This window comes from Amia ocellicauda, chromosome 3 (assembly GCF_036373705.1).
Source record: "Amia ocellicauda isolate fAmiCal2 chromosome 3, fAmiCal2.hap1, whole genome shotgun sequence".
Classification (NCBI taxonomy): Eukaryota; Metazoa; Chordata; class Actinopteri; order Amiiformes; family Amiidae; genus Amia; species Amia ocellicauda.
In genome coordinates this window covers 13377333-13390160 of record NC_089852.1, presented here as the reverse complement: position 1 = coordinate 13390160, position 12828 = coordinate 13377333, and the positions used below count along the sequence as shown (strand labels likewise).

Below are 12828 nucleotides of genomic sequence, written 5' to 3'. Positions count from 1 at the left end.
AGTAGGTTAATGCCTGGGATTTGTCTACACTTTCTTTTTCTTGTTCCAGATGGTTTGATACAGTTATTGTTTGGGATTCATTCCCTTAAGATTGTTAATGTCCATACAAGCCATACAAGCTGAAGGACATAGGGAGGTATTTCAGAGTCATGCTACAATGATTTGACAATTTGGCAGGACACAGAGCGACTTTACTTACATCCCCCTTGACACTTCCTGGGAGAAAAGTTAGTATGATTCAGATGCTATTTTAACTGATCAAATCAGTATAGATATGCACTAAGATCACATAAAACAGGAAATGGACCTGGAAATTAAACAGGCAGTATATAAGAATCTAGCCTAATATAAAAGGAAACTCTAGAAACAATTGTGGTCTCCTTATAATACACATTGAATACCCAAACAGTAACATCAACATTTTGGAGAATGGCCATGTTTCTTATTTAGGTATTGTCTTTCACTTGTAGTCTATAATGTATATTGATCTAATTATAAGTTTTTAACCAAAACATTTCATAAAAATAAAATTAGCTTTTCTAAAACTAGAGAACATGGAACCAAATGAAATGTACATTAGTGTCTTCTCCAAAAGTTGAATTTGGGGGGTTTGTGAGGTGTATGTGACAAACAGTGCACAGTGGCACCAAGGCGCGTGTTCCTGCTGTAGAAGTACTTGGTGCCATTGCATGTTAAAAGGTTCTGACTGTAGAAGAGCTGAAGCAGGCAACTTGTGAAAGTGTGACAATTTACAGTACAGAGAATTTAAGAACTGTCAACTGTCAGGTCTTATCTGCCATGCTGATCAAAGCCTAATGTTTTTGATTTTAGTTATTGACATGCCTCAGGGTTTTCTTTTTCTTTGAACATTAAACACTTGAGCACATTTCATGAACAGTAGTCGTTGTTGCTTTGAAATCCAGGGTGCACCATAAACTGGGGTTAATTCATCATTTCTATAGACATAATGCTTTGGAGTGAGGCTGTGATAAATTCTGTGTTTCTGATTAAGTGTGTCCTAGGGAAGTAAGGTATCTGTAAAGGTCAGTCATGCCTCCTACCCTCCCAGTCTGTCCCCAAAACTACAAATCTACACCACCCTCTGATTGGACACTTCTTGGGTTTGGGATTACTCATTCTTTGTTTTTACACCATGAGCTTGATAAGGCTGGAAAAACATTATTAGGTCTTCACTTTGACAGTTGTGGTATTTTTTGATAATATTTATTCCTGAAAAAGGAAAGTTTTTTTATTTACTTTTTTCTTCAGACAATTACAGTTAAACTGAAAAATATCTTACAGTTTTCCCTGAACTGACAAGGGGGACATACTGTATGTAAAAGCTGTAAGTTGTAGGAACAAACAGTGCTGTGAAACATTAATGTTATTCACAGGATGTTATATTATCTTCTTCCTATGACGTGGCTGCTATTAAAACCTTCAGATTGAAAGTTATTAATGCAGACCTTAACAAAACGCTTACCAGAAATTTGAGATGGGTCAGACAGATTGCCCTTTTGGAAGACTTTAAGGGGATTTTTTTTCTTTTTCTTCACTTTGTATTTCTCTGACTGACAGGCTGCCTTTGATCAGTGTGGCAGTAAAAGAGTTAAACCGCAGCAGGTGTAACCGCTTGCAGATGTACCAGTTCCTGTTCTGAGTGATAAATCGCTTCGCTTTCCAGCAGATTTCAACAAGAATCCACCAGTGCCTCTAATTTCTGCACAAAGCAGATGGTGCACTGGACAGCTATTAATATCAGACTGTTTAAATACCTTTCGAAGGCCCACGTGACACACACGCTTTTGGTGTTGCCTTGTCTACCACTGGGTAACAAAGTGGGTACAAAGCAATACTGATTACAGTGTAGATATTATAAACCAAACAGAATCCAGTGCCTGTGTGAAGATATCTATCCCAGGTGTCTACTGGGTCTGCAGTACAGCTGGTCTAAGAACAAGATGGAATACCCATGAAACAACACTGGCAAAAAGAAAACACAAATTGCTATTTTGTGCAATGTATACAGTACACATACAGTGGCATTAGATTAGATCTGGGCACCTGCACTGAAGACACCAGATACAATCTTTGCTGTAACCCACAGAATTTATTGTCTTCTATTCGTGTTTTTTTTATTTCTTGGCAGACGCCCTTATCCAGGGCGACTTACAACATAAGTGCAATACAAAGTTTTAAATTATACTTCTAATGAATAATACAAATAAATATATATAGATTTAAATGCTATGAATTAAACACACAAATATAGAGAAGGGTGCATGGAGGGCCAAAATGTCCAACACTTGTTTTCAATGTAAGTTTCAATGTTTATCAGGTAAGTATTGTGCTATGCTCAGTTTTAATTAAGTTAATTCAACTGTTAATAACACCTGTATGACCTGCAAACATGTTAGTACAGTCAGCTGGAATACAGAACTGCACTGCTGGGGATGCGAGAAAGTAGATGTCAATTTTACAATGGTACATCCTACCTACAGGCATATACAAGATCACAGTGATACCAGCAGAGGACAGTTAAGTCATTTGTGGGAGAAAACAAAACTGAAGGGAAGAACAGATAAGTTGATTTAATAATGAAAATATTCACATATTGTACCATTTTTAAAAATCTAAAAAGAGGAGAACAGGGGCACTTATGAATGGCATGCATTCAGCACTACAGTACGCACCACACACACACTTTTCTGCATGCAAATGATCTTCATTGATACGGCCCAGAATAATCTCTCACTCACTTCACCGAAACTGAAACAAATCATGTGGAAACAAAACTTTTAAGAAAAATGACTGTGCTTAGTGAAGGAAACACTAGAAACACTAGTTATTCCACATGATAATAAAGATACTACTACTTTTTAGAAAAGCATCAGTGATAGAAATAAGAGACATAACTATTCGAACTGCAGTTTCTTGTGTACTCTGTGTGAAATGAGATTTATGTTTTAAATCTGTCAGTTCCTGAAAAAAAAAAAATCCTAATACATGTACAATGATTGTAAACATGAAATCCACTGAAATGGCTCTATAAGCAGGGCCATCAAAAGGTAATAAACAGAAGAAGACAAACTCCAGTAGTCAAACATTCAAAGCTATGTGATTTAACCACTGGCAACAATCAAAGGGCAAAACGCATCTCGTCTAAATGACTTGTGACATTTGCAATAGCCCTTTCTTTCATTGTAAACCGCAGTCCTTTCTTACAGCACTCAAAATGTTGCCCCCTCTTCAAAATACAATATTCTCCAGTCTGAAGTAAAAAAAAAAAAGATCCTATGAAAAAACGATATGGTGTGTGATTTAGTGTGGTTGGCAACAGTTTCCACAATTACAGTTAGGACAATAAAATAAAAAAGATAAAAAGAAAAATCCACTTTTGTGCTCCAATCTGACCCCCCCCACAGTTTTCAATCTACAAACGGCACACTGCCCACCTCAGGCACACACACTCACCCGCTGCTGCACGAAGAGACAACACCACACCATCAGGAAGTCCTGTGTTCTACAGTGCCTGCTCAGAAGTCAGTTTTTGGGCCACAGAATCCAGGCCATTCAGGGTCCGAAATGCAGCCTTGATTAGCTCACAGTCCAGCACTGCACTGCACTGCACTGCAGGCTGGAGAGAGCAGAGCTGTGTGCTTTGTGAGCCACAGCCTTAGTCAACAACAGGATATGAAAGGGGGAAACAGAGCGGTAGCTATATTGGGGTTGAGGGGCCACAGTGACAGAAGGTAAACTTGTATTTGTCTGTTTTCCTCTGCGGCATGTGGTAGCTCAACCTCACCCAACTCATCACAAGAATCTCTCCTCTTCTAGCAGCTAGCTCTGCACTTTTTCTGTTGCACTTGTCAGATCAACGCTTTCATGTGGAGAGATAACCACTTACTCATAATTGACAATTGTGTTTTTCAGTTTTCTTCTGGTGATGTTAGTAGTTTTATCATTTTTATGCTTTTTCTTTTTTTATTAGTTATTTATTTTTTATAACTCATTCAAGTTTTTTAGTTTTAAGGTCAGCTCGTGTCTCAATAAGTTTCCTCATTTCAAAATGTTTTCCAAGGCTTTATTTTTTTATTTTAAACGGAGAGGAACAGCACACTTCTAAATGACCCAAACCAAAAATAATCCAGGGATCATCTCATCATGATCGGGCTCATTGTTTAAATAAAGAAATAGTCAAATACGACTGGAGGAAAAGATTACAAGGGAGGGCTGTACACGTGCCAGGTCTGAAAATGACAGTCTTACCTGTTTTGATTAAATGTCGGTTTCTGAATTATATTACACTTAAGATTGAAAAAGTTTATTGAATATGGATTAAATATTGAGGCAGTGCACTGAAATCAGCACACATGTAAGCAACAACAGTTACGAGGAAACTAGAGAAGGCCATTCGGCAAACTTTGAGGGTTTGTGGTCCATCAGCTCATTCAAATCCCCGAAATTCATTAAGGTGTTTCTTGATGGAACCCAAAGAGTCAGGTTCAGCTCCATTGCTGGGTAGTTAAAACTTTTATATTTTCACTTCTTAAAGTACCCGTTCCCCTTTCCACTTGTGAATTCTGGTCTTTGATGGTTTTCAATGCCTTTCGAGATGCCCTTTGGGGGTAGACTTTGGCCTACACCCAGTCAAATGTGGGGCCTACGTGAATCACAAACTTGTACGCCTGTCACGTTTGTATTTATAAGTAATAATAAGTGCATTTATAACTGCGTCAGTAACTGCAGCAAGTATCAGTAACTGCAATGGTGAATTACTAATGTGTAAAAGGTAACAGGAGTCCGTACTAATCTAGCAACAGAAGATTTTAAAATATAGGATCTGATAAAACTTCTTGTAAAGCCTTTTAAGAGATCCAATAAATTGTACTGAAAACTCCAGCTAAATTAGAAATGCTCATATTCCAATACACAAAGTTTTAACTTGCAGAAATCTTATCTGCAAAATGCCTGAAAATGCCTTGTTTTCATGATATGTTTTAATATTTATTAAGCGAACACATTTTATTTTTGAGTTTTCCTTATCATCAGTTTGATTTTTAAATACATGATGAAATGGCATTCAAGTACAGCTACACTAATGGATATGCTCTTCACACCAAACTCTCCTCCGAACTAATCAAAAATAATTCTCATAGTCAAATGAATGGATTAAAGTGAAGCATAAAGGCAATTTAAAATAATAGTATTGAAAAAAGGTTGGAAACTCCTTAAGATTAAAAAAGTGTGTTTGGTTTCTTAAAAAAAAGTAAAAATAAATACATTTACATTTGTTTTTCTCATCTATGTAAGTACTGGCAGTAAACACTGTACTGTGTAAAAATGTACTCAATCAGAGTGTGTTTATTTATAAATAGATGTTTGCCATCCAATATGATTGTGCTACAACAGGAAGCTAGGAAACCCCTGTGAGTCACACTTCCTGGAAACCAGGAGACTTCCGCAAGGCACTTCCTGGAGATGAGAGCAACACAAGAATGAACATCAGAACACCTTTTCATAAAACCTTAAGATTTCAAACCAGGTACCAACAAAACCATGCACACTGAGCATCAAAAAAATCTCAAAAGAGCTTCAGATATTAAACGGCAAAATATCAAACTGAAGAACATATTCATAAAAGTTTTAACACACTGGCATAAGCAATATGTAACTTGGTATAACAAAAAGCACAAAAAAAAAAAAAATCTTTCAAAAGGGTTTTTATTGAAGCCTGTGCGTGCCTGGACAAACTGTGCCATGAAACTTGAAGCGGCTGTTTTCTTCCCTTTAAGGGCTCATCTCTCGTTCCTCACAGACGGAAACGAGAGACTGCGGATTAAGAAGAGCGGTCTGATCGAGCCACACAACAAAGGAATAAAATGGGGGGTAAGTGCTTTCGGGTCACGCAGCTGAAATAAGAGAAGGAGATAGGTGAAGAGTCTTTGCTGTTGATGAGATCTACGAAATACAGACAGTTGCAAACCTTTTAAAGTGTTGCACAATAGAATGCCCTGATGAAAGCTGCAGCTGAAATGGGTCAGTACAGCCTGTAAAATAAAGGTTTTGTCATGTTATTCTTCACAGTTGCCGCTTAAGGAATGTTTGGAGTGGCAGACGACCAGGCAACACCTGGTTTTCTCAAGCACAGTCTTTAAAATTACATGGCTAGGAGCAAAGACGAGCCAAAGGGCGATATGTCACTGCATTGCATAACTCTTCTCAAGCGCCCATCATATCCATCCCACCTCCCCCCCTCTCTCTCTCTTTCCCGCCCACGATGGACTACACAGGTGGGATTTCCTTCTTCTGACTAAGCCACATTAAGGCACACTGAACATTAGTTTGTCTTGAGTTTACTGGCCAGTGGGAGAACATGGACACTCTGAACAGAAATCTCTGCAGCCTCCTGCAAGGCCCTTTAGAAAAATGTCAATTTTCAAATTTTCAAGGATCGTTGTCAATGCAAGACAATGATGCTTCATAGAAATGCAAGAGGGTTTTCAAAGCACTAGTGCATTAGATTAACTATTATAGCAGTAAGAAGCGGAGTATTTATGCAGATGATATTCCATACTCATGGCAGGCTGATTCCTGTGGTGTGTGCCAAACGTATTAAATAAAAACTATGGGGATAGTAGGATTTAACCCTGTACTGCCCAGATTGTCAAGTGAATTTGTAACATTCACTCATAGGAGACACCATCTAATATGCATCCCTTCAGAAGTGGGCATGTCAAATAGCAGACGAGAACCAGAAGAGAGAAAATAATTATAATACAAAATAAGCACATTTATTAATGTTTACCCTAAGTGTTTCAACCCAGCTTAACTTCTAATGTTATGAATAAGAGTTCAGTGGGTATTCACTAAACTGAGAAGATCTATTACACACTCATCTAGTCTAAAAATAGATCCCACGGTAACTTAATTTCTTTTAAAAATGTGAATAAGGAAAAAACATTCCCTCAGCCTGATTATACTATACGAAAGCAGCTCGCACCCTTCAGATATTATTACTAGGGCTTTTTTCATTTTGTTATTAACAAATTAGGTCTCGTGGTCAAGCCTGAAAACCGCTCTCGTAGTGTGAAGTGCAGCTCCCTGTCCCGAGGGCTGTGATCAGCGCATGAAGACTCCCTGACATCCAGCAAGTCGAGTCTGACAAAAAAACAACGAAACATGCCGTGCAGACAAATCAACACCTTCTGGTTCAGAGGGGTGCTCGAAATAGAAGAAAGTACAAAATGTGCCACCAAAAAAAAAAAAGAAAATAAGGTATAGTCTGTCAAAACATATTCTCCCTGACAGGTAGCTGTAGTGCACTGGACAAATCCAACCCTGAGGAACAGACAGTAATCCTGGTCTGGGGGTTATGGCCAGCTGTCTGCCATCAAAAAAATTCTAATGTCTGCTGACCACCTACACAATGGAAAAGACCTATTGCCATAGTCCGCCTTAGAACTCTCTCAGAGTTTTTATATTTCCGAATCTCAATGTACTCCAGGAGAATAACCGGGGTTTTTGGAAGACATTAATTTACATTGGAGAGGATTTGAGCAGGATTGGAAGGCTCATTTTGGATGTCATTATTTATTTTTTGGCCAACAACAAGGTACAGTCATAGCATTCAGTCTTCAGATGTGTAGAGACTGGTTGGTGATACATTTTTATATCTTTCTCTCTCTGATCTCTCCTACAGGTTGGGGTTTGGTGAATGATCTGGGAGTGGAGGGATTTCAAGAGAAGGTATTCTTTATGTTCGAGAAGGAAACTGAGCTCGCTGCTTCCTCCTTCTACATCCTCTTTCACCTTCAAACAATCTCTTTTCCAAAACCCCCTACAGGAGATCCCTAGAGTCTAAGGGACTCCTATGTTCCCTTTCCACTTGAGAACTCAGCAAACTAATGGATAGGACTATCTGCTCGATTGGAGAACTTGAATCATTTCCAGGAGCCAGAGCAAGCAAGGTCCCGCAGCCTGGCATCTTGCCTCGGTGCCTTGGGTCAAAAGTCACGGGCTTAGAAAGCCATCAGCAACATAAGGATCCGTCTAACTAGGTCAAGTGTTGCTGGAGAAGCAAGGTAAATGCAGCTAGATTCATTAACCGAGAGATGACGATGGCAGAATGGAAATGGCCCATCTGAAGATCGACACTCCCTCGACTGGTCTCTCTAGGTGATGTCATCGAATCCGAATAGCTACCCTGGTCAGACCATGTCAACAGAGAGGTGAACAGACTCCCCTGCTTCTGCTTAAGGAGAACAATGCTGAGGTCACAGGGGAACACATCCTGTGAATAAGGCAGGAAGGCATATTACACAGCACTGGGTGGATCACACTCAATGGGCCGCCTATAGGAAGCTAATCACAGCATACTCAGTTGTTAATAGTCAAGCCCCTGTAACAGTGTGTTAGCGGCTGCTCAGAAGTACAATATTGACATCAATGGATTTCTGAAGTGTACTATAACACATCAAACTTCAGGACCACTGGGATGATCTGCAACTTCAGTGGGTGACACATGGGTGCAGGCGCCTTAACACACATCTGATCCCACATGCTTGCTAATGGCCAGCAGACTGATGCTCTGTGAAAAGCAGCATCACTAGGACAGCAAGAGGTGAGGTTTCAGGCCCACAGTGAGCAGCAATCATCTGGAACATTCAAGATGCTAACAGAGCTTGAAAACAACACGGCCTAGTTTAAAGTACGGAAACCAAAATCATTCATGTTTACATCTAGCCTATTTCATTATATTACCTTTAGGAAGGTTTACTGTAAGTGTTAGTAATATTCCTGATCAATTCTATAATATCTTTCACATATGTAGGCCTAACTTATGACAAATCATAATCACAATGTTCCGGGAAACAAATCAGGCCACAGGTGAATAAAATACTTGAGGCACTGACTACAGACAACTTATTTATGAGGCCACAAATATTTTCCATTGATCTTTTATGATTTATTTAACAGTAATTGGGAGACTGTAATTTATAATCCTGTTATATAGATCCACCTCATATTTTTTCCTGAATATATACCTAAACCTGGTGTTAAAAAACTCATTACAGTTAACAGCTTATACAGAATAAGCACACAGAAACAAACTATAGTGTCATTTGACAGAATAGTAATTATGAGGTCACTTGCTTTAAATAGGCACAACAAAGATATTTAATATTCACTTTTCCTGTTGAAACACAGGGAAAAGCAGAGTTTAAGGAGAACCATGTATTTTACAGTTTGAACAGAAACTGTGAGCTCTTGTCTGGCTTCAGAGGAAGTCTACTTCTCTGCAATATTCTTTATCTGCATTTAATGTCTCAATTTGGTAGCACCAGTCTTTTTTTGTCATACTTTTTCAGATATTGCGTGCTTAGAGGGTTTATCCGTTTCAGGAACTTGTTCTTTGTTGGAGCTATCACATCTTTCAAGTGGCTAATGCCCCCCCTCCCTCCACACCCTCCCTCCAGACTTGGCTGATTTTCGGGAGTGCTTTTGAAAAATGTTGTCAGCTTGTTCATTTAAAAATCAAAAAAGACTTTGAAAGAGAGCCAGGTATACAGAACATGCTAAATTAAGGGAAAGATGTATACACTACACAATGAAAGCTGGGGACGGTCAGTTGGAACAATTCCAAAACTGAAAATTGACAGACTAAGAAAGCTTACAACCACAAACCACTGGCCATGTAGTCCACGATTCTTATTTGGATCCCTGCACTATATTGATTCAAGAATTTCACCTGTCACCTGATTCTGGCTATCCACGTTAACCCTGTGTACCTTTAAATCAGATCTCAACATCGATACATGGACATACAAACAGGACAGAGATCAGAGCTCTTTGCAGCAGGAGCTGACTCTGGATTGATAAGAAGATTATATAAGCAGACGACTGTTTTAGGGTTCCAGTCACAGTTATATTAGGTTTGGGGCTGTGGAAACTCATAGGACCATATACAGATTGTAGAAGTGGATGACTGTGATTCAAGGAAACTAATATAAACTGCACGAATGTATTTGAGGAGAGTGTTGGATGCATGTGTGCCTGTCCATATGAGTGTTATCCTTGAACCCAGGCTTTTTCTAATGACCTTAATGTACTAGGAAGTCTGGCAGCATCACGCTACAGTTTTTCTTCTGGTCTAAGTGGTCAGTGATTACATCGGGCTTCCCCTGCCAACATAAACCAGGCTTTCAAACAACTTATTCTAATGATTAAAATCAAAGGAATTAAACAAAAAAACAAAGAAACAAAACATAAATCTACCACTGTGTGCCCGGGGACAGTGTGCCAGTCTGATGTACTTCAAACAAAGATTGGACCAGTCGAGTCCATTCTGTGGGGTTGTTGTCAGGTGACGGAAATGTTTTCCGAAAATGTTTTTTTCAGGCAGGTCAGAAGAGGGTAAACTCTGCCTGAGCTGCAGAACAGAAAAGGGGAAGGTTAAAAGAGGCAACGCTTTGCACACCAAATAACCCAGTTCAGCCCACAGGCAGCCATGCTCTGAGCAGATTTAGACTTCTAAATTTGGGGTTGTTTTGTGTTCCTCTTGGGGTGGTCAAGTACATTTTTCATCTTAACATAATATTTAATTGCTATGCTATGCTGTATCTTTCACCCTTGGTAAAAAGAACACATACAGGTATTTTCTCACTGAAGCGCACAAAGAACCACCACAGCTTTCCAACAGAGCAGCCAATTGAAGGGTTCCAGTTTTCCAGTGGGTTGTTCTCTGTACCCCATGGCAATCTGCCATCAAGTTCTGGGTTGGGAATTTTAATTATCTCGCCACTACACAGACCACTTTAAAGAAGGATACGCAAAAGTAGATCACTCAGATCATAATGTTTACCTAAGCAGTGTCACTACTATACAATACATTAAAAGGGAATAAGCCTTGACTTGACATTGTTTTCAATATCAAAATGTTGGTTAATGATTTATTGGGTGTGGGTTATGGAAACATGACTATGAAGAAGAAACTCCCACCAACAACAATCAAGGCAGTGTGCCGGTGCGGTTCTTGCAGCCTGTAATCACTAATTCAATTCAAAGGTTTCATATAAAAACAGAATGAAAAGGTTTACTTAAAGATGAACCCTTTTGAAAGATCTAATAAAAAGCTTTGATATCTCTTCAAAGGCATAGCATCTGAGACCGTGTCTGTAGTCTACATTTCTTAAATGTTTTGCATTGTCAGAAATTGCAGACGTACAGGGGCAAGAAAAGAGATACGGTCATTAAAAAAAACTGCCTTGAAGGGCAGCATCATGTGCCAGGATTGCATTTTTCCACTGTTTTTAACAGATGAGTTTCCAGCACTGTAAATGTGTGCATGCCCTACTTAAATGTTTTATCAGCTGCAAGGTACAAAAGGCTACCCAGCTATGCAGGGCTTGCTATTCCATGCTTGGTATCATTCTCTTCAAAGCACCAGAGCTGCAGTTTATCTAAATTGGGATTTTGAAGCAGACAGAGCCACGAAGAGAATAGGAGTACGCTACAAATAAGCAGGCCTATTCACAACAAAATATAGAATGGTTGGCACGACCCCAGAATTTGAAAATATAAACCACAGTAACATTACATTTTGGCAAACCAAACAATAACACGTTGGAAAAACTCTCTCCCCGCTTTGTGATTCAATTATACATTAAAGATCTATACACAGGCTCTGGTTAATATTAAAGCTTGCCAGTTTCTTCAACTAACACATTTTTCTGGGCTAAAAGGGCATTTGCACACTTTGAAGGAATCCGGTGTTCTGTTCATTCCTTGGCTGCTTCTTGAATTAAAATTGTGGCTGGAGGAGTTTTTTTTTTTTCTTTTTTGTTATGAATTGTGCTGTTCTTTAGTGGGTTCTGAAATAGAAAGGATGGCCAGGTCCTCAGTGTTTGTCTTGGCTGTTCCCAAGAGCAGACTGCACATTTGCGTCTGCAATGGCAGATGCCAGCAACTGTCAGTGCAATGTTCAAGAGTGTGAGGATGAGGGGTTTGGGGTACGAAAGCTCAAGATCCCTTTGCAAAGGCTTCAGAGTCACGGCTTTGCCACAGCCTTGCATGGGCTGCTGTGAGGTGGGACGCACTGCAGTACTGCGGTGGTACCAATGTAAAGTGCATGGTTTTCCCCAAGTGTGAGCAAAATATAAGGAAGTTATTATTATTATTTATTTATTTGCAGACACCCTTGTCCAGGGTGACTTACAAAATACAAGAGCAGCATCTGGACAACATCGGTTTCCCACAAAGGCAATGGAACAATTTGCTCTTCTAACTAACAAGCAAAAAAGTCCACAAATCACTGTCCTCCGTGACAAGCCAGCACCAGAAGAGAAAGCAATTAGAAAATGACCATCTTTATTAAATCCGTTTCCATAAAAGCCAGCATACAGCTGTGTCCTTGCCATCAGGCTTTTACCCTGGTGCTTAAATGGCTTAATTCTTTCTAAGTGGTCCCTAGAAATCTTTTAGCTTTCCAAGACCAGAGGGGAAAGAGACCCTGGCTTGTGTGTTTTGGGAGAACCTTCCTATGCACACTGAAAATAAATCATGGCAAGGCTTTTTATTTAATTTTATTCTTTCTCCTTTGTGCCACACTGTCCTGGAAATAAATGGCCTAACACACCACCCATTGGACAGATAGAGGTAGAGTCTAGTGTCTGTTTCTCTAGTACTGAAGTGCCATTTGTCAAAAACGACTCATGAAAAATAATATTTATTAGATTAAAAAAATACCAAATACATAGGGTGGTCAGTGAGAAGAGACAAAATAACTCTTGGCCAGTGCTTCAAATTAGAGGACCACCAGATCTCACC

At 39.3% G+C, this 12828-nt stretch overlaps 1 protein-coding gene across 2 annotated transcripts in view; it reads right to left on the bottom strand.

The window, feature by feature from the left end:
- Positions 1 to 12828, bottom strand: part of arhgef3 (Rho guanine nucleotide exchange factor (GEF) 3) — a 95514-nt gene that overhangs the window by 56242 nt on the left and 26444 nt on the right. Inside the window, exon 1 of one of the 2 annotated variants that reach the window (XM_066698259.1) lies at positions 3475 to 3639. The exons of the other annotated variant lie outside the window; for it this stretch is intronic. Coding sequence (XP_066554356.1) covers positions 3475 to 3507 — 33 coding nt within the window. The 5' untranslated portion in view covers positions 3508 to 3639. Of the gene's footprint in view, positions 1 to 3474; positions 3640 to 12828 lie in introns of those variants that run through there. 2 annotated transcript variants of the gene reach the window in all.